Source organism: Synchiropus splendidus, chromosome 1 (genome assembly GCF_027744825.2).
Source record: "Synchiropus splendidus isolate RoL2022-P1 chromosome 1, RoL_Sspl_1.0, whole genome shotgun sequence".
Taxonomy (NCBI): domain Eukaryota; kingdom Metazoa; phylum Chordata; class Actinopteri; order Syngnathiformes; family Callionymidae; genus Synchiropus; species Synchiropus splendidus.
Genome location: NC_071334.1, coordinates 9,592,795 through 9,614,038, shown reverse-complemented (window position 1 = coordinate 9,614,038; position 21,244 = coordinate 9,592,795). Strand labels below are relative to the sequence as shown.

The 21,244-nt window shown below is 45.0% G+C and overlaps 2 protein-coding genes and 2 non-coding genes across 4 annotated transcripts; 1 reads left to right on the top strand and 3 right to left on the bottom strand.

Moving 5' to 3' along the window:
- Nucleotides 1–3,250: 3,250 nt before the first annotated feature.
- Nucleotides 3,251–7,322, top strand: b3gnt7 (UDP-GlcNAc:betaGal beta-1,3-N-acetylglucosaminyltransferase 7). The gene is made up of 2 exons (XM_053885418.1): nt 3,251–3,399; nt 4,792–7,322. Coding segments are annotated over exons 1-2 (1,233 nt in total). The 5' UTR covers nt 3,251–3,397; the 3' UTR covers nt 6,023–7,322.
- Nucleotides 7,323–14,391: 7,069 nt separating this feature from the next.
- On the bottom strand, nt 14,392–21,173 carry ncl (nucleolin). The gene is made up of 16 exons (XM_053870942.1): nt 21,009–21,173; nt 20,183–20,278; nt 19,990–20,104; nt 18,943–19,059; nt 18,438–18,713; nt 18,123–18,269; nt 17,558–17,641; nt 17,260–17,383; nt 17,051–17,187; nt 16,860–16,986; nt 16,659–16,795; nt 16,464–16,593; nt 16,073–16,227; nt 15,678–15,804; nt 15,204–15,469; nt 14,392–15,137 (listed from the first exon to the last, which is right to left on the bottom strand). The coding sequence occupies exons 1-16, from the start codon at nt 21,024–21,026 to the stop codon at nt 15,073–15,075; spliced, it is 2,121 nt and encodes a 706-aa protein (XP_053726917.1). The 5' UTR covers nt 21,027–21,173; the 3' UTR covers nt 14,392–15,072.
- On the bottom strand, nt 17,717–17,853 carry LOC128752991 (small nucleolar RNA SNORA57). Its single transcript, XR_008413742.1, has one exon. It is a non-coding gene; the product is annotated as a small nucleolar RNA SNORA57 (small nucleolar RNA).
- Nucleotides 18,761–18,897, bottom strand: LOC128752990 (small nucleolar RNA SNORA57). Its single transcript, XR_008413741.1, has one exon. It is a non-coding gene; the product is annotated as a small nucleolar RNA SNORA57 (small nucleolar RNA).
- Nucleotides 21,174–21,244: the final 71 nt, after the last annotated feature.

Genomic DNA, 21,244 nt, shown 5'->3' with positions numbered 1-21,244 from the left:
GCATTCTTCAGTCGATTACATTGATTTCAACAGCAATTTTTCACAACTTCTGAAGACATTGCTGTGCACAGACATCATTCACGTTACAGTTTTACAACATTTTTATCCACAAAAACATGAACCCTTCCGGACTGTAAAATTTGTCGCTTGTTGATGACATCACAGTAGGTTCATAGTTCAGAACTGTCAACTTCGGTTTACTACAAGTAGCATCCGACTTAGTTGAAGTTAAATTACTTTTTTTTTACCAAACTAAGGTGATTGGAGGTTTTATTTTCTACCTCTGTTTTCAGGTGAAAGGACTTCGGGCACAGTGTGACCATGGCGAGTGAGTCAGCACGCAGGCTGAGAGTTTGGTGTGCTGGACGGTGAATCTCAAGGAAGTGTTTGCTAAACAAGGGGACAACAAGGACGCCGTGTTAGTCATTACAGGATCTGAATCTGCAGAGAGGGAAGAAAATCAAAACGGGAAAAAGCAGCGCCGGCAGGCAACAGGATGCATATGGCCGAGAGAAGGACGAAGAGCTGGACGCAGGAAATGGAGAGGGCGAAAAGGAAAGGAGAGCTGGGGGGGTGTTTTGGATCACAGCTGTGTTCCCATTGAAAGATTCCTGTTTTGAAGCTGAGAGAGACATTTTGTTGTTCTTCCCCCCGCACCATAAAGAGGCGGAAAAGCCGAGTACGACGCAGCGAGGGTTAAGTGCGGCTGAGGTGGCGACAGCTGTGCAATCAACATGGTTTTTGTTTTGTTTTCAATTCCCAGACACCTCGAGAGTTCCGATGAAATCAAGCTTTTGGCCCTCAATAACAACAGCCACGTGTCTGCAACCAGATGAGGCCCGTTGTGGGGCGTTTCTGATGGCTTGACCCAAGAAATCGATTTTCACATTCACCCCAGCTCAACCAGAGACTCAAACACGACGCTGCTAAAACATGCACCCAGTCACATGTGTTTGGTGTCAGGTGTATATAATCCGGAGTTACACAGAGAACAGTGAGCTGGTTGGAGTTTGCTCTTGAATCCTCGTGAAGCGAAAGATGTTGCTGTGACGTCGACCGCAACACCCGAGACGTTGTTTGGTTGGTTTTTCCTTTCTCTCTGGGAAACGGTTTCGCCTGAACGGCTGGCCATTCCCCTGCTAAGGTTAATTCATGCGTGGAATTCTTATCTTGAAACTGATATCTTGGCTTACGTGAAGGGTCCAAACCAGGCTTTCGTACAGCATCTGCAGACACCGTCGATGTAAGTCACCCTCCTGTGGTCTACCACTGAATTCAGGAGGAGCATCCAGCCGCAGCCTGTACATTCTTGTGTGTGTACATATATATATATATATATATATATATATATATATATATATATATATATATATATATATATATATATGTACAAGTAAGTCGAATGCTATTCAAAATAAGTACGGGTGGACGTAAGTTACTTGTATATATATGTGTATATGATAGTGGACTTTGACGTCAAGGCATGACACGAACATCAAACCTCTGCATTCCATGTCAATGCATTAACAAATATTTCTCATCATGCCCATCAACGTTGACACCGTGAGTCAAACGCATGGTCCCCCCGCATGTACTTATCCGAACCCCAGCCATCTTTTTTGCAGGTGGGACATTTGATTCGGTTAACGCCATCGTATAAACGTGCAACACAGAATTCTGACTTCTGTGTCATTGGACGCAAACGTTTGCTTGACTGGACGTCAAGACTCAGAATCAGTTGCAACATTGAGGTCTGACTTTCCAAGTATATCCTGTGGTGGTGCCTGCTCTCGATTGGACTTCACCTGGGAGGCGAATCCAAACCAGATGATGGAGTCGCCTCACCTGGTTTCTCTCAATACAGAGGGGCAGTGGCTATGGTGAGGTGAGCCACCCAGGAGAGGGAAGTCAGCCACTTGTTGTATCATTCTATTGGTGACTTTTGGTCACTGGATGTGCGTCGATCGACTATAGCTCAAGAGCATTGGAAACACAAGGCGGGCGTCACAAATTGATAGCGGACCTCTAATATTGATGTGAAAGTCAGCCTTCTAAGTGACCTGTTGACGCACCCATCCCACCCTCCATTGATGCTTGAACATCTCCACCTCCAGCAGGAACTCCTTCCCCACCAGGAGAGGAAATCCTCAAACCTACTTTCATCCCAAGAACATCAGGATAATAGAGTCACATTCGCCTCGACACTTACGCACAACATTCGCCGCAGTGACGTGGCGCACACACAACACTCTCAGTGTTGACCATTGCTCTCACGCACAACTGAAATACATCCCACTTGAGGAACTGGAACTGCTCATTCTTGCGTGCGCAGAGCTGTTTAATGAGTCAAGGTTTTATGAAGTGCAATCACACACACCCGAATAAAGAGACCCACTGATGAAAACACCCCTCATTCCTGCATGTCTGTGGCATCTCATATAAGGAAACATATGTGGTTATTTATCGTAGCAAAGCTAAATCTAGTTTGAGCAAATTTGCTGTTTAAAAATAGACTTGAAAACCGAGCGTTTAGTCACAGTATCAAACTGATCTGTCGCAAACACAAGCTGCAGCAGTTACTGGAATGAAGGGGGAGGTATCAGTTAAGAGGCTCATCATTCGGAGTCTGATGCCCTTCGCAGAGGTTGCCACTTGATACTAATCTTTTTTTTTTTCTGGTTTTCCTGGTTGTTCATTGTGGGTGGGATTTGATTGGCGAACCATGAGGAAATGTTGGTTCATCAGATGGCTCAAATTCCACTTCACTATGTTTCATTTAGTGGACAGTTGTGCTTCCACATTTGTAAAATAAAACTATCTATCTATCTATCTATGTGTCTGTCTGTCTGTCTGTCCGTCGATCCGTCCGTCTGTGCGTCTGTCTGTCTGTCTGTCTGTCTGTCTATCTATCTATCTGTCTGTCTGTCTGTCTGTCTGTCTGTCTGTCTGTCTGTCTGTCTGTCTGTCTGAATTTCAATGAAGTTTAAATTTATTTCATTCAGTTTTCGTGAAATAATAACGACAATAATATTTTCATCCAAACTTGTAGCCTTTCATGGTTTAGTAATTCATTTCTAGGCCGTTTTGATGGGTTGGCATTTAGGTTGGACAATCTTCCTGCAAACCGCTCTGTCTGGATGATGGTGCGTTCACGTACTCCTTCCTGCGTAAAAGGATGTGGCTTGTCGCGACCGAGGTGATAAAAGCGGAGCAAGTGGGATCAGCGCTCACACACACACACGCACACACACCTCCCGAGGCGCTCTCTCGCACACGTCTTTCCACAAGCTTCGCTGCAGACCGCAATGATTTTTGTCTCCGTTTTTGCCTGAAACTTTGTTCAACTTCTCCGCCTCGGACCGTCACGCGTATTTCCTTCCTTCCACGCCACATTACTATGTAAGTTCAATAACTGTTTGTTGATTTAAACAAGTATTTGGTTGACACCGTTTTTTTTGGATTTAAAAGACATTGATCATCCGATAGTGATGATCAAGACGCTCCATTCAAACACCTTTATAATAGAAGAAGTGACTGTTCATTCGAGCCAAAGTAGCGGTGGACTGTGTTTTAAAGCCACATGTGAGTGAGTCAAAGTTTTCGGTCCGGCGGTGAGGGGCCCACATGGGAGTGTCTCCGGGGGTCTCCTTGTGAGGGACGAGCCCCGGCATGACGCGGTGGAAACGGGAGCCTGTGAAGGGCGCAGGCTGCTTCACTTTCCAGCAGCATTCCGTCAAGTGTTTGCTGTGAGATCTGAAGCCAGTCTTTCACTGGCTTAAAACTCCCGTGTAACCACGCAAATCCACGTGTCAAATTGCGGTTAGAAATGTCATTGGCATGTAATACGCTGAGATTTCACATCTATTTTTTTTTTCTTTACTTTCATTTGTTTGTCCTTATATATATATATATATATATATATATATATATATATATATATATATATATATATATATATATATATATATATATATATATATATATATATTAAAAGAACATACATTTATTCGGTTGGAAACTCTTATTCAGTCATTTTTATATTTTTAAGCTAAGACTCCTCCACTCATAAGTTTCACTGTTTTTCTCCTGAAATACCTTGATGGAACAATTGTACGCACAACACCGCAAAGTCTCCTGCATCCAATATTGGGTTTTCATGATACCAGTACCAGGGTGTTCACCTGAACAACTAACTGGACTGGACTAAAAACGCTCTCTTTTCAAAAGCTCCTTTCAGAAAAGGGCCGAGCAGACTGTTCCTGCTCAGGAGGCTGAGGTCCTTAGGGGCACAGTGAAGGCTCCTGAGGACCTTCTATGACTCTGTGGTGGCATCAGCCATTTTCTGTGGAGTGGTCTGCTGGGCAGGCAGTGTTAAGGAAAGACGCAGAAAGAGGCTGGACAGACTGGGTTAAAAGGGCCAGCTGTGTTCAGGGCTGGACTCGGTGGAGGGGGTTGGAGACCGGAGGACTGTGGCCAAGCTGCCATCCATGATGGTCAACCTGTCTCGCCACCTCCAGGACACTGTGGTGGCACAGGGTGATTTCCATGCTTCTTTCTGCCCAGTGCCTGCAGTGCCTACCCTGTTCATTGACAGTTATTTATTTATTTATTATGTTATGTGTATTATGTACTGTTGTGTATTTATGTATGCTGTTGATTTGTGTGCATCTTTTTGGCCAATGAAGGATATGTAAAGCTTATCAACATGCTCCGATGGTCCTGTCTCATGCATGAAATCCTCTGGCATGGCATCATTCCCTCTTTAAGAATGTCTTCTTCTCCATCATCCAGGTTGAACAATAGAGATCGCTGGAGGGTCTACAAGAGGGTGAGTGTCGTGTTCTTCCTGGCAGTGGTGGCGCTGACAGTCGTCCAGCGAGGGAGTGTCAACGTCAGGGCGCCGTTTGAGTTGGAAAGACTGGCTCGCATGGACGCCTCTCAAGGAGCCGGCCCGCGTGACTCCAACAAGTGGCTGAAAGGATTTTGGAAAGTCAGCAAGCACCACCCGCCACTGCAGATCGCCACCACCCCTGAGCCAAGCATCTCTGAAGACGTCGCTCTAAGAAGCTGGGACGTGAGCGGCACCAACTGCAGCGCCAACCTCAATCTCTCCGGCCAAGATTGGTTCCGGGGCCTGGAGAGCAACTTCAAGCAGTTCCTGCTCTATCGACACTGCAGGTACTTTCCCATGCTGCTCAACCATGCAGAGAAGTGCTCGGGGGACATCTACCTGCTCATGGTCATCAAATCCGTGGCCACCCAACATGACCGCAGAGAGGTCATCCGGAAAACATGGGGTAAGGAGCAAGTGCTGAATGGGAGGAGGATAAAAACAGTCTTTCTCCTCGGCAAACCCTCCAATGAGGCGGAGCGAGCAAACCATCAGAAGTTGGTTGAATTTGAGGACTACATCTATGGGGACATCCTCCAGTGGGACTTCTTGGACAGCTTCTTTAATCTCACCCTGAAGGAGACCCATTTCCTCAAGTGGTTCCACACGTACTGCCCGAATGTGCGCTACGTCTTCAAGGGGGACGACGACGTGTTTGTCAGCGTGGAGAACATCTTTGAGTTCCTGGACAACAGCAAACATGGCGGGAATCTTTTTGTGGGCGATGTGATCTTCAAGGCCAAGCCCATTCGCAAAAAGGAAAACAAGTACTACATCCCTCTGGCAATGTACAACAAGACGCATTACCCGCCGTACGCAGGTGGAGGTGGGTTCTTGATGGGCGGAACTTTAGCGAGAAGGCTCTACAGGGTGGCCGACTCGCTGGAGCTTTATCCTATCGACGACGTGTTTTTAGGCATGTGTCTAGAAGTGCTTGAGGTGATGCCAATAAAGCACAACGCCTTCAAGACCTTCGGCTTGGTGAAAAACAAAGCCAGCAAGCTGAACAGAGAACCTTGTTTCTTTAAGAGCATGATCGTCGTGCACAAACTACTCCCGTCAGACCTCATGCACATGTGGAACCTAGTCAACAGTGACCTGGTCTGCTCGCAGAAAGTTGAGCTCCTATAGCTTGACTTGATGCAGACGCCCCAAAACACAACCCTGTTGACTCTCCTTTCTGAAGAGCGGGATCAGGCCAGTATTTGCATTTACTGAGTCTGTGCAGTAGTGCAATATTCAGAGGACGTTCCTCAAGACTTTAAATTATATCGTTGTTTTACACTTGTATTTATTTGGAATTTTGAAGGATGTGTCAGCAAACAAAATCCTAAAACTTGTGCATCTTCTTCACCTCACGTTGCTTTTTGAGGACTCAAACCAAAGGCCAAATTAAACTGCAGGGATTCTACCTATAGATGAATTTGTATAGGCTCCATTGATCCAAGCAACCTTGTGTAGTGTGGAGCGTTCGCCACACAAACACCAGTGGTGCTGAACGTTCTCATACTATAGAAACAAAACACGCCATAATGGTCAATCCAAATGTGCTTGTCAGAATCGGAGGCAGCTGCTTGTGTGTGATGGCAGTGTTGACAACCGAGGAGCAATGTGTGCAGTCTCTTGTGCCAAAGGATGACAAAATAGCACCTGCGTGTTCAGTCTTGCTGCCGTCCTGCCGTGAGCGTGCCTTTTACATTTACAAAGGATGTCCATGGATACAGTGTTAACTCTTTTTGTACATTAACTCATAGCCTACGTAGCGGGTTCACATGTACTCAAAATCGCTCCAGTCATTTTCTTCTTCTTCACACAGGAAGTTATTGTGATGTGACTAAAATATGCAACACAGGTGTCTTTTTTGGCTTTCATCAGGTGCTTGGACTCATGTGCCGTGTTTCTGCCGAGTCGTCCTGGTAGGTCGGTCTCAGGTCACCGGTGTGTCCCGAGTGCAGTACAATTTTATTCACAGAATATTTATTCCGATTGTCTGCATCAAATCCGCTAAACTTAAAGCGTCATGAAGCAGTGTCCTCATTTTCAGAGCCCTCTAGATGGCACTGTCTGATGAAGCTTCATGAAACAGTGTCGTTATTTCCCGATCTCAGTAGGTAGTTAGTTAGTAGCGCTGTGGGTTTTATTTCAAATTAAAAGATTTTAGCATACAGAGTGAAAATGAGGACGCTGTTTCATGAAGTCTCATGAGACCTTTTTGAAATTACCCTTAAAAACAATGCCTGCCGTCACAACTCACATTTTGCGTCTTATCTCCCGTACAGTTTGTGGAATTTGCAGACATCTGTACTCTTATTGGCCCCTTGTGGTACCTCCAGCGAAGTGCTTCCAACTCTTCAGAATAGCTGACTGAGAGCAAGACCCCTCGGTGGAAACACTAGTCTTTTAGCTAGGGGGGCATCTGGGCGTCTGCAAAAGATGAAAAAATGGACGCCCGATTCTCGACCGTAGTTTGGCCGCCAGATGCCGCCATATACCAGCGTAATCTGACGGCCAAGCTACGGTTGAGAATGAGGCGTCCATTTTTTCATCTTTTGCAGACGCCCAGACACCCGACTAGCTAAAAGCCAGTCGGCAGGAAATGTCTGAACGTTTCTTCAATGTTCAAAGCTGACAGGCTTCATGACTGTGTAGTTCACAGTCAGGTAGAAAGAAGATTGAGGAAGTGTTCCCTCCTTTCTGGGTACATGTGGACGGACCATAAATCCAAGAGAATTATATGGATCTCACAGCACTGCGTTGCGTCTTGTTACCTTGTTATTTAGCACATCCTAAAATGTGAATGGAAAACACTGACGAGTGGTGGACAGAACCACGAGTATCTTTTTTTGTAAGGGCAGTGAGGAACAAGTAGACGCTCCTATGAATGTTAGGTAACTTTCACTCAGCTGGGCCACAGTTTTTCCTCCCTCTTACTACCTCATTATTTGGGATCAAAATCCTTCCTCTCTCCTTCCTTCCTTTCAACATGGTAGTACTTTTGCCGATAGGGGTCCTTGCACTCTCTCTGTGACCGACTTGACGCAGGACTCCTTCTGCTCTACTGTGAACCTTAAAGGTCATGTAGGATTGTCTCTGGATGTGAATGTGCGGAAATACTTGACAAGAAATCGATAGATTGTTTACACGCGTAGAAAAATGTTGCTGGTACGAGTGTGGTGAATTATTGGGTATTTAAGGGTCCCTCAGGGGGGCGCTGGAGGGTTTGTATTTATTTTGAAAGCATGGTCCATGGATACCGAGGTGTGGGTTGTAATTTGGTGATGTATATACCGTGTATGTGAAGACAAATGTACATCGTGGTATTTGTAAATAAACAATGGGAAAGGAACGTCTTGTGCAAATGTGTCCTAGATTGTCGCGCGGGGCCACGTTATCAGTGTGAAAATCTATAAGAGGTCAGCGAACAATAGTGTCCGATGGTGACATGTGAGTATCGGTGACACGACGGAGTTTGGAAGTAACGTGTCCCTGAAGGCCTGGAAGGTGATGTGTTAATATTAATGAGATTTACTGAGGGTTTTATCAGTTTACTCAGTGGGTCGTGTCAAAGTAGATATGGAAATACTGTATATATTATAGTACACAGATTAAAGGTTCTATTTAAGCTTCACATCAGTGTGGCAGTGAAAATCACAGACCGTCACTAAGAGTTTCACTGAAATTATTGTCCTTCATTTTTTTTCTGTTAATTCAGTTACATTTTTCAGATAGTTCAGATACATTTTTAAGTATGTGAACTATGAAGTGGGACAGCAGATGGCAGCAGCGTTGTGGATAAAGTGCACACAACCCTGGAGGAAGGGTCAGTCATAACCTTTCCAGCTACATTGCTGGTACATTTGTTTCCATTGTTTCATAACATATTAAAGCAACATTTTAAATGTTATGTCCGGCCTGTCGCCTATTAATGATGAAATCTGGTGATGTTTTATTGTTATTGTTACTATTAAAATTGATTTCAATTTCAAATTAATATTGACTAGCGAATTTTGTCGACAACAGATGATCCTTTGGAATGTGATGCAGCTCCAGACGTTCTTTCATAGATAGAATGGCTCTTCATCTATTCCACCTTATTTTATCTGCATGGTTACAGGTCGGGCTTTAACATTGTTCATTCATATCATTTAGTAGTAAAAAAAAACAACCAAAAACACGCTTGAGACTGAGTCGCATGACATCATCAACAAGCAACAGCTCTGAAGTATTTTGCAGGTCAGTTTCACCCACAATTTTCATGACTATTAATGTTTCATGTTTAGTAAAAATTGATTTTAATACATTTATTTTTAAGTGTAATATTTTAGTGTAATTTAGTAATGAAAGCGACAGCGAGTGATGGGCTCACGAGGCTTCATGACACAGTGTCGTCATTTTTGGAGTTCACTTTTCAGTTGAGCAACTTTTTCGATGAAACCTCGCATCATTTTTAATCCAAGAGCGCCACCTACTGAGCTCTGATGACACTTTCATGAAGCCTCATCCACATTTCAAGGAAAAGGTCTCAATAGTTACGGAGTCTGAACTGAATCTGAATCATATTTACAGAGCAAAGAGATTGTTATAGCATTTAAAAATAAACAATCTTAGATATTTTTGGAATTGTTCAGTGCAAGTACCACAAAAAATACACGCTCCTTTATCGTGTGTCACAATTCTTTATGTATGTATTGAATATTCTGAGTATTTCAGTGGTATAATTTAGTAAAGTTGAGCTTCTGACCATTTTGCTTGTTGGGATTGGCACCAAACTGATGGCCATGCACGCACGAGGCTGTCTTGGGCTCATGAACTCACTCGGTGGGTCGGCCTTGGCCCACGGGCCTTAAGTTAGACACATGTGAAGCAGGGGCAGCAAGAATAAAGCACCTGTCAGAGGTGACATTTCTCACTGTTTATCTCGACTTCCTCCTGTGACAGTTTAGCCCCAAAAATAAGGTGGACACCGAGCGGCGATGGTATTTAAAAGTCGGCCCCAAAAACAAAGACGGCACCAAGAAGACAAAAGAGCCACCGACCTGTTGTTCCTTGTCAGCACAATAAAGTCACACAAAGGAAACGATAGCAGAGCAGAGATCCGGTTTCATAAGAGATGCACTTGCCAGCACAGAAGAGAAGCTTTAAGAGGTTTCTCACTTTCAGCCCGCGTCTTTGTCCCGCACAACTCTTGCACAATTGCAGCTGTCAAGAAAATGGAGCCACAACACCGACTACCTGTCTTTGTACTGACTCAGAAAGATCTGCATGATATCAGGAACTCAGTCAGATAACCAAATACTGACTTAAGATTTGGTGTGGTTGATGAAGTAGGAAATGTTTTAGCATGCTCTATCGTTTTTGTACCGACAGATGATTTATAAATATTTTTTTAAAAAGTCGGAATTTTGGAATTGGATCAAATATTTTATAGCTTTTCTTCTTTTAATCAATATTGTTATCTTTACTTTGCATTGTATAAATATATCATGATTTTAAAGTAATAATACAAGAAAAAAAATGATATTAAATTGCATCATATATACTGAAAAAAAAATATATATCTACAATAAAAAAAATTTTTTTGAATAGTAGATATATCATAAAAGGAAAATCTGAATTTGAATGAATTTAAGGAAGAAATCTAGTATGAAAAATAAATGTCGTGTTGTCGCTATAAGTCATTTTCGCTACGAGTCATTTTCTTCTCTTGATGCTGGGTTGGGGGAAACTAATGTTGCGCACTGGAGGGGACGGTTCCCGTTTACCACACATCTTCAGCCAGCTTCCTGAACGATGGCCGGGAAAGCGAAGGCATTCTCCACTCTGTCGTGGGGAGATTTCAGCCTGGGGTCAAAGTGCATGACCGTTTTCCCACGGCTGTGCTGATATGTGACTCCAAGTCTGCCGACTGCGGCGGGGGCATATTTGTTGTCCCTAATTGGAGGAAGTGTTTGATGTCAGCAGTCAGTAGTTTGTCCTGAAGGAGAAGCCACTTTTCACAACTACCCTCTACTTTTTGGGGTTTTTTTCAAAGGCTGCAGGAACACCATCATCGCTCCTGCTGGTGCACGGGCTGAAATTAGAAACAACATTCCTCGACTGGGGACTGAGGGTTGGCTCTGTGTAATACTACTACTGCACCTGACTCTACTTCTATTGCTGACATGAGCACAGCTACTACAACGGCCACTTGGACTGACCACTGCTGCTGAATCTAACTCCAGTATGAGTGACTGCTACCTCAGTTACCACAACTGTACCACTGCGACTTTGACCAATAGCCACTACTGCTATCTGATAAAGTTGCTGTCACTAGTACTATAACAACAAAGTGACATTACTTTCACCCTCTTGATACTAAAGTAGTATGTATAGTATGATAGATGCTTTTGCTACAGGCACAACTACCTCTGCTAATAGTACTACTTCCTCTACTACTAGTACCACTACAGCTGTTACTTCTGTTGCTATTCATACAATTGTAGCTATTGAGACAACAAGAGTTTATAACTGGTAATAATCTCTTGTGACAACGGCACTACCAGTAACTCAACTTGTACATATACTTTACAACTCCTGCTACTGTAAATCCAGTTCCTCAAATCATCACAACTATAACAATTCTCTAAGATAACTATTGCAAATGCAAAAAACAGTCCATTTAAAATTATTACAAGTACTGTGAAGACTTCTTTAGTAAAACTACACGGACTGCTGTTACCACCGTGACTACGTCATCATTCCTGCCGCTGTAACTATTTTGCCTACTCCTAACAACTATGCATGAAAACACTTCAATATGACTACCGTCGCTAAAACAGCAGTTGTGTCCACTATTTTAAAAGCTTCTCAGCAATTACACTGTCTTTAACTGTGTAAAGTGTAATGACTACAACAGCCACAAGGACAGCAATATTACTACCACGTCTACATAAATGGTAGTGGTACATAAACTTCTTTTACAACTACCTCTCCCTCCACTGCTACAATTTCTTGCCGCCCCCTGACATCAATGGCTAGTACTGCTACAATAACAATATACCAGGCAAACTGGTACGATAAATACTGTTATTTCCACTTCAACCCCAAGCAAGTACTACAGTGTTACGGAGACAAATATGATTCTTGTCACTACTGCAAGACCTCAGCTGACAAATATATTGCCCAAATACTTGAATTCTTTGTACAATGATGGCTACTACTGAAATTACCACAGCTATTATAAGGACAACAAATACTATGCAGATCACTGTATTATGTTTTACTACTCACTTTTTTTTAAACTACAAATGTTATTACAACTACTATTATTACTGTGACTAAGTCTGTAACAAATACATGTATTACTGCCACCAGCAAATACTGCAAGGTGCTTCAAAAACGACGTACTACATCTGCAACTACTGCATTTGAAACAGTCATAATAACACTACTATGAGCAGTGCAGATGTTGTCACTTGAAATCAGAGAGAGACAGACAGACAGACAGACATACATTCTCAGTCCGACCATGTGGAGCGAGGCCATCTTCAGCGGACGTACGTGCTATAGGACACCGCCGATCTGACAAAGATCCATTGTGACTGGCTGCTGCCCCCCCAACAAACCAGGTAGTAAAGGAGCGTGTTCTCTGCGTAGATGCCAAACTTCAAATAAGTCTTTCAATCAAACTCCAGATGGACATGAGTTCTGTCCTGGTGCCGATCCCAGCGGTCATTGGGTGAGAGGCAGGAGATCAGCCTGGGTAGGTCACCAGCAGGTCACACACAGGCACGCGCACACAGTCACTCAGGGGCAACTTTAGAGAGCTTTTAAATGAGCAGATTTGTAAAGATTAGTTGGATTATTCAATGTATTTAATAAGAATTCAAAGACTTTAAGATATATTTTGTGCAAACCGCAGAAAAGAAACCAAATACTGATGGAAATGACAGGAAAAAGTGAGAAGCTATGTGAGTGAACGTGCTAAAAATGCGCGGTTGAACATAAGGAAATGCGTGCTCCAACTCAGACCTGGAGTATTTAGCCGACACCGCTCTCTAGTGGAGAACAGCCGTAAAATGCAGAACTGGTACAATAGGTCAAACATAGCCCGCCATTTCTGTTAGGTCTCGGTTGAGATGAGGTCATGAGGGTACGACATGTACTTCTCACATTCAGTGGTGGAAGTACTGTATTACTCGAGTAAAAGTAAAAAATAAACTTATTTGAAAATTTCATTTGGTGAAAGTAAATGTGACCCTTGAGCTTCTGTACTTTTCACATCCAAGGACTAAAGCTCAAGGGTCACATTTATCTTAAGACAGTATTTACAGTACTTCCACCGCTGAATGAAATGAGTGAGAATGAGGAGAGATTTGCCAACCCGAGTACCACTACAAGCCTAGTCATCGTGGGAGCTTCTTCCTAAGAAGAAGACCTGATGAATCGGAACCAGATTGACCAAGAAGTTCAGAAGATCTCTGAGAGGTTGGAGCACCATTGGACACATGACCACTGTGAAGCAGCAGACGGAGGGAGAGGCTGCAGATGAAGAGTGGTAGAGCATCAAAGAGGCACTAACACCAACATGCCAGGAGGCACGAGGTAAAAAGAAGAAAACAAGCTGACAGAATTAGTTAAGAGTATACGGTTAAGAACCATTAGGAAACACTGGCAGCAGAGGCAGAAGATCAAAAGGGCAGAATGAGGGAGATGAAGGCCAACATTAAAAGACCATCCAGATTGGCCCTGGACAGTCAGAGATGTGGAAACTATTCCAGGGTGAGAACAACAGCGCAGGTGGGCAGAGCATTTTCAGCTTCTCCAAACTCCATCCAGCCAGTTGCTATATTTTGTGATGCCATATCAGAAGCAATGGATAAGGCCAAATGAGAAGTCAGTCGGGCCAGACGCCATTCCTGCAGATGAGGTGACCTCTGTGGAGATTCGGAATCATCTGGGACGATGAAGACATTCCACCAGAGAAGGGCCGCCTCATCCAACTTCCAAAAAAGGGGGTGACCTTAGTTCCTGCTCCAACTATGGAGTCAACCCCAGGCAAGTGCTGAAATAGTTGTCCTCAACAGGATCACTGACGTGGTCGACCCACAGGCTGGATTCAGGAAGAGCAGATCATTTGGCAGATGATCCTGGAGCAGTCGCCTCTTTAGGTCGACTGAAGCGACCAGGAGGACGACAGTGTGGACAGACAGGAGACTGCTGCGATCCGAGGAGCCAGCAACCCCCTATTCTGAATCCACAAAGGGTAAAGATGTGAGAGGCCACGAAACAACTGGACGCCAATGTGAAGAGGTCAGGGTGACCAGCAAACACGTGGTTATGCCAGAAGTTGGGCAGGAGGCACCACCCTGCACCTCTTTGTTATACTGTATCTCGTGTTGGTGCCTGTATTTCTAGCTGACAGTGGCCTCTACAGGGAGGACATAGTTAATACACTGCTACTGATGTATACACGCGAAGGCCTCAAACGCTGCATGTCACGTGACTGCAAAGCAACAGAGTAGGAATGTAAAAATCACCACCTACAGGGTTTATTCAACCGAGTGAAAATCACTGATATTTCCAGAACAAAACTGTTCATTCACTACAAACATACATAGATAAGAGGTCTTGTCAATCAACTCAGTGACTGCTCACTGTACAAACATGACAAAGCACTTGTCATTCAAACATCCCACTTGTTGAGAACACTCAAATCTATCAAAATATGCTTTGCACATTACAGTAAAACATGGTAGCTAAATTCAACAGAACGGCAGAAGGAAATTAAAATAAACAAGGATACAAGTGTATTGGGTTTTGTTTTTTTACAAAAGGTAAAAGTAAATCATACAAACTGTTTTAAATTTACACAATGTATCAGAAAGGAAACGAGCGGTTTTCACAGCAAACGAGTTTGCCAGGCCATGTCACGTGACTCCCTCGGGGGAGGAGGGCTGCGTTGGGGGCGTTCAGATAGTACGTCAGCTGAAAAGGTCACGGGAGGCGAGTCTGGCGCAGGAAGGTGACGGAGGATTCTAGGCTCTAAAGAAAGGGCTAAAATGCCCTTTTACAAGTTAAATACATCAACAACGCTTTCTGGAATGTCCAAAAGCTCTGAAGATTAATGAAACCAGAGTCCTTTCCAAAAAAAAAAAACAAAAAAAAAATTAAAAAAAAAAAAGACAAAAAATTGGATCAACTTAGTCAAACTTGATCTTCTTTCCCTGGGGCTTGACTCCGAAGCCGCCGCCTCCACCTCGTCCACCTGAAAATAAAGCAAACAATGAGCAACTTGTTGGTTCCAGTTCTCTAACATTCAAACCACAAGCACCTCTGAAGCCTCCTCGTCCACGTCCACCACCACGAGGTCCTCCCCTGCCGCCTCCTCGGCCACCGAAGCCTCCGCGGCCGCCACCTCTTCCTCCAAAGCCGCCGCGGCCGCCGAAGCCTCCGCCGCCACGTCCTCCTCTGAAGCCTCCCTCGCCTTTGGGCCTGGCGTAGTCGAGCGTCACTTTGCTGCCGTCGATCTCGCCGTCTTCCATGGCCTCCTTGGCAGCTTTGCAGTCGTCCTCGTTGTCAAAGTCCACAAAGCCGAATCTGAAGGAAGACCACAGGTTAGGACGGGAAATAAGCGTCGAGCCAAGTGTGGCTGTATCACATCAGACATGGGCAACTCCCATGGCGGAAGCTGCCGGTTTAACTGTGACGTCGCTCTACTTCTCATGCGAATCCATCCACTGCCACGGGCTGACAGGACAGTGCTCACGAGAAGACCAACAGGCGGGATCTCATCGGCCCAACTCACCCTTTAGAAGATCCAGTTTCTCGGTCTGTGACTATCCTGGCTCCCACCGCGCTCTCAAAAGCTTCCCTGAGTGACTGATCTGTCGTGTCCTCTGAGAGACCCTTGACAAAGAGGGTTTTTGTGGGACCTGAGGAAGGAACAAATTGAGGTTCAGCGCTGCTTTAGGCTCCAGTCTCAAACACCCTGAGCCAGTGATGGAGTGACGAGGCTTCATGAAACATTGTCCATAGCTCAGCAGGGGGCACCCTCTGCTTGAAAACAGCCACATCACAACATCACTGTGTGGAGTTGAGACGACCAGATCAGGACTTGACTATCATGAAATCATCACAGAGTGTAAGTCGGTCAATGTGTCATCACTTCTGGTCGGTCGTGTCTGTGCGGCAGAAACCTACCAGCGTTTCCTCTGCCGCCGTCTCGACCGCCATCTCTGCCTCCGCTGCTCTGGCTGAACTCCAGTCGGACGGAGCGCCCTTCGATTTCAGTGTTGTTCAGGTTCTCCAGCGCCTCCTTGGCGTCGTCTGTGCTCTCAAATTCGACAAACGCAAACCTGCGGCCAAAACAAAAGCCATAAGAAAAGCAGAGTGTGCTACCCTTTCAGGTTATTTGAATGACAAACATGGTGCTGTCGCGCTGCAGGGTTATGCAGCACCCACATGAGGAGCGGGCGTGTCGTTCAACCAGTGCATTCATCTGCTTCTCGTGCGAATCCGTACAGAGTCATGGCAGGACTCTGAGGAGCTCATGAGAAGGCAGCGCACCTGCAAAACTAATGGAGGAACTGACCCTTTAGGTCTGCCGTCTCTCTGTGGGATCCTAATGGACACCGCCTTCTCAAACGTCGACTGAAGCACTTCCTCTGTGGCGCTGAACGACAGGTTATTCACCACCAGTGTTTTGCTGACAGGGCCTCCAGCTGTTGGGACAAAAAAGAGCGATGAACCAAACAGAAGGCACCAAAAGCAGGATTTATGATCTCACCTGGCACTCTGGCTCCTTTCTGGCTTTTTTCCCCTACAAAGTCCACCATGATAGACCTCCCCTGAACGTCGGCCCCCTGCGTCTCCTCCAGCATCTTCTCAGCTTCAGCCTCAGTTTTGAACTCGATGTAGGCAATTCTGTTAGAAGACACGTGTGGTCAGTTGCTCGATCGACTCAGGCTTCAGGTCCAGAAGCACATACCCTCTGTTGGATCCGTTTTGTCCTGGTGGGACACGCACATCAACTGCATCTTCAAAAAGCTCCCTCAGGTCATCAGCCGTGGCCGAGAAAGGAAGGTTTTTGACGAAGAGTGTCCTGACGTCCCGCTCTAGACACAAAGAAACCAGGTGATCAGAAACCCCTCAGAGGACCACAGCCTCTTGAACCCTTACCCTTCTTGTCTGTCTGTGCGCTGTCCTTGCTTCGGGCCTTGTCCAGCTTCACTTCCTGACCGAGGATCTTCTGGCCACTAAGCTCAATTGCCTTGAGCATGTCCTCCTCTGATGCAAAGTCCACGTAACCGAACTTCCTGCCAAGCAAAGGAAAGCTTTAATCGTACATACGAACATGGAAAACAGAGGAAACCGAAAGGACTTCTTACTTCGATCCACCCAATCGGACATCAGCGACTTCCAGCTCGTTCTTAGAGAAGAATTTCCTGAGAGCAGCTTTGAGTTCGTCAAAGTCCTTGTTGCAGTTCAGGTTGCCAACATAAACGCAGAAGCCTGGAAATGTAAAAAAAAAAAAGCACCTTTTATACACAGGTTGGACGGCACATGCAGGCTGTAGAGTGAAACTGAGGTTTCAGAAAAAACAAGTGGTGACATCACACATCAGTATTAAGTCCCTTGTTGATCATCATGAAGCCAAGGTGTCGAGCGAAACAGAACCAAACCCACCTTCTCCGTCTGTCTTGGCCTTCTTGGAAGGTGGCGTTTCCTTCTGTTTGTCTGCCTTTCTCTTCACGGGAGTGGGGGCGGCTTCTGTTGACAAGCATGATGAACCCACATGAGAAACTGCTTCACCAATGTTCAGCAGATCCAAACAAAAGGAAAATCGAGTGTCACAGCGATTGAGGATAGAACTGGTGGACGACAAACACACCAGCACCGAAGACATAGCACTGCAGCTGCTCTTCCTCCGAACATTACACACATGAGTACTGATCGACCACATGCATGCCAAGAAAAGGAGGGTGCACACAAAACCAGGCTGTGTTCTTTGCCTGGTCATCTTTGCTGCCAGTTGACACAAAGCACTACAGCTCAAAGGATCTAGAATAGAAGCCCTTGTTCTTTGGATGAAGAGTTCACAATCGCAACAATTAACATGCTTTTGTGGGGTTTCTTTAGCATAATTTGTTTAGAACTTGCAACACAACAGTATGAATCAGACACTACTAAATGCAGAGGTGTGTTAAATTATGGGGGAGCAGATGAGGAAACATTAAGGAGATTCACTTGCCCTCTTCCTCATCTTCTTCATCCTCCTCTTCATCGTCATCTTCCTCGTCGTCATCTTCCTCCTCCTCCGACTCTTCCTTGGCCTTCACCATACCAGCCTTCTTGGCCTTGGCAGCTGCTGGAGCCGGAGTTGTGTCCATTTCTTCTTCTGAATTTGAATGAAGAAAATTTGTAACATGCACACCTGACATTACAGCAGGAAAACAAACCCAGCGGCGTCAGAGTCTTAACAGGTGACATCATATGTCAGTATTAAGTCCCTTGTTGATCATCAAACACCCTTGAATTACACATAAAGAAACAGACAGCTTCGTACCATCTTCCTCGTCTTCCTCATCGTCGTCGTCATCCTCCTCCTCCGATGACTCCTTAGCTGCTTTTGCCTTTGGGGTTGGCTTAGCAGCAGGTTTGGCTGCCTTTTTGGGAGGTGGTGCCTCCTCCTCGTCGTCATCCTCATCATCCTCTTCCTCAGATGACTCCTTTTTAGCTGCTTTAGCCTTTGCTGCTTTAGCCTTAGCAGCAGGCTTGGCAGCCGGCTTTGCTGCTGGCTTGGCTGCCTTCTTTGGGGGCGGGGCCTCTTCTTCTGACTCCTCTTTAAAATTGAGAGAGCGATTAAAAACATACTTGACTAAAGGAGAATCGTGTCACAGCGATTGAGGATAGAACTGGTGGACGACAAACACACCAGCACCGAAGACATAGCACTGCAGCTGCTCTTCCTCCGAACATTACACACATGAGTACTGATCGACCACATGCATGCCAAGAAAAGGAGGGTGCACACAAACACTTTGAATCACTTGTAATGAGGCAAAACGTACCATCATCATCGTCGTCGTCATCATCATCAGATTCTTCTTCTTGAGCAGGAGCCTTTTTGGCAGGTGGGGTTTTTGCAGGTGTTTTTTTAGGTGGCGGGGCCTCCTCCTCAGATTCATCTGTTAAAAATCATGAGAGCAAATCAGTATCGCCATGTGAGGCGATTCAGTTGGCAAATCCTCATCTGACAAGAGGAAACACGCTTTCAGCATTGACAAACTTCATCACAACTGTCATCGAAGAGGCAGCAGAAACCCAAGCAAGGAAAACTATTCACCGTCAGTTGAATATATATGTGTGTGTGGATTTAGGTCAGTCATTCTTAACCATTTGGGCCGTGAGCGCCTCCTAGAGGGCCGCCAAGTTTTTTGTTTTACACATTTGGGCTGTGAGACAGTGATGGTGGCAAGTCACCGAATTGACTTGACAGCTGCAGATCTGTGATAGTTAACAACTGTGAAGAAGTTCTTGAAAAGAAAAAGAACGATAAGTGGTGCTGCTCCCCCTCAACAGTAAAAACTGTTCATGAAAGCACCTGTTGAAGCGGTTTTAAAAATTGGAAAATTTTGTGGCGACACTTTCATTTACAATTTGCTTATCTTCTTTGAAGTTTAAATATATTTTTATTTAGTGATATTTAGACATGATTTTTATTCTTTTTTTTTTCTTTCAATTTTCTCAACATTCTGCATCAATGGTATTTTTTCCCTTTGGTCTTCAGTAAATTTGATCTGCTGCTGGTTGGTCTTTTGGATGACAAATATCTGCGATGACCGTATGGATTCATGTCCATGTCACAAGGTTTCGGTTTGTTTACGTGCAAGTAGATTAAATATGGCTGATCACAAATGATATCAGGAGTAATGAATCAGTTCTAATCCTAACCTGAAAAAATGGTGGACCCCAAGATCAAAAAGGTTAGGAACCCCTGATTTCGGGCATGTCTCTTCATGTGGAAATGTCATCACAAAATACAAGTTCAAGCCACCACTGCTATAAGATACGAAAATATTAATTTCCCTATAATAGGTTGATGTGAAAAAACCTACCGTCGTCGTCGTCGTCGTCATCATCATCATCTTCACTTTCAACCTTTTTAGCCGGAGTGCCGTTCTTCACGGGTTTAGCAGGAGTTGCCTTTTTTGCTGCTTTGGGAGGTGGAACCTGTGGAAAAAGTTATGGGGAAATGACGTTAGAAAAACAACTAGAGTCTAAGCAAACTAATCTAAGTGCATAACTTGCCTCTTCCTCCTCACTTTCTTCTTCCTCACTCGACTCTTCAACATCTTTTGGGGGTGGAGGAGCCTTTTTCTTCTGTGCGGCTGCTTTATTATTTGCCTGTAAAAGTGACAATAATAGATATGAAAGCGGAAAAACGCGAGCCAAGATGTAGTTTTGAACCATGCGCCACCATTTTTGATTCGGACGCTCCGGTCCACGTGGGGCGGAGTCAACCCCACGTGGAACACATGGGGTTAGCATGCGTGCTACTATTAACGCTAAAAAAATAAATACATATGTCTATATTTTTTAAATGGGTGGCGCACTGAAAAGAGGGCTACCAGTGTGTCAGTGGATCAGGACAAAAGGGAGATCAAACAAACCGGCCCATCTATGAGCAACACGTCATGGACATGGATGAGCGCGTGCTAGAGCTGTAACATGGCAGCCAGGAATGCGAGCTCTTCAAAAGTGACAATTTCTACACAAAATGGCAACAGGGGTTTTGTTTTTCATTCGTCTGCCACTGAAACGCTCGAGACGAGAACGCGCACGAATGCCATTTTGAATCGGATTTAGGTTTAGTAGGCCAAACCTCAGAGGAGCCGAACAAACATGGCTGACTCGGAGAGCACGAAACATTCAATTCTTACGCAACCAGAACTCACAGTTGAGACAACACACGCCTGCATTCAACTGAAAACCGCATGTATTTGCCAATAAGCCACACGCAGACGGGTAATATTGGACATTTCCACCCATTCATTCAAAAACGCAGTAAGGCCGCGTGCGTAAACATGGCGTGCAGAAAAGTCGGGGGGGGAAATAAAACAAAATGTCGCCTTACCTTCGCTAACTTCACCATGGTGCTGTTGTGTGTTTCAGCGAAACACAAAAAACCGTGTTCTGGAGGAGACAATAAATGGGGTTTGCTAACAGAAACACGTGGCTCGGCCGCTTCTGGGAGGAAGTCGAGAGGAAAGACGGGCGAGCACGACGCGCAGCCTACTCTCTTAGCAAGCGCGCTCACGCCGAACCGCCCACATGACCGCGCTGTCCAATCACAAGCGAGGAAGGTCCCAT

What these genes read in the sequence shown, in the direction of transcription:
- ncl (XM_053870942.1), bottom strand. An exon ending in TGACGACGACGATGATGATG is followed by an intron (nt 18,714 to 18,942) that starts GTACGTTTTGCC and finishes TCAATTTTAAAG; the next exon opens with AGGAGTCAGAAGAAGAGGCC. An exon ending in GGCCAAGACAGACGGAGAAG is followed by an intron (nt 17,384 to 17,557) that starts GTGGGTTTGGTT and finishes TTACATTTCCAG; the next exon opens with GCTTCTGCGTTTATGTTGGC.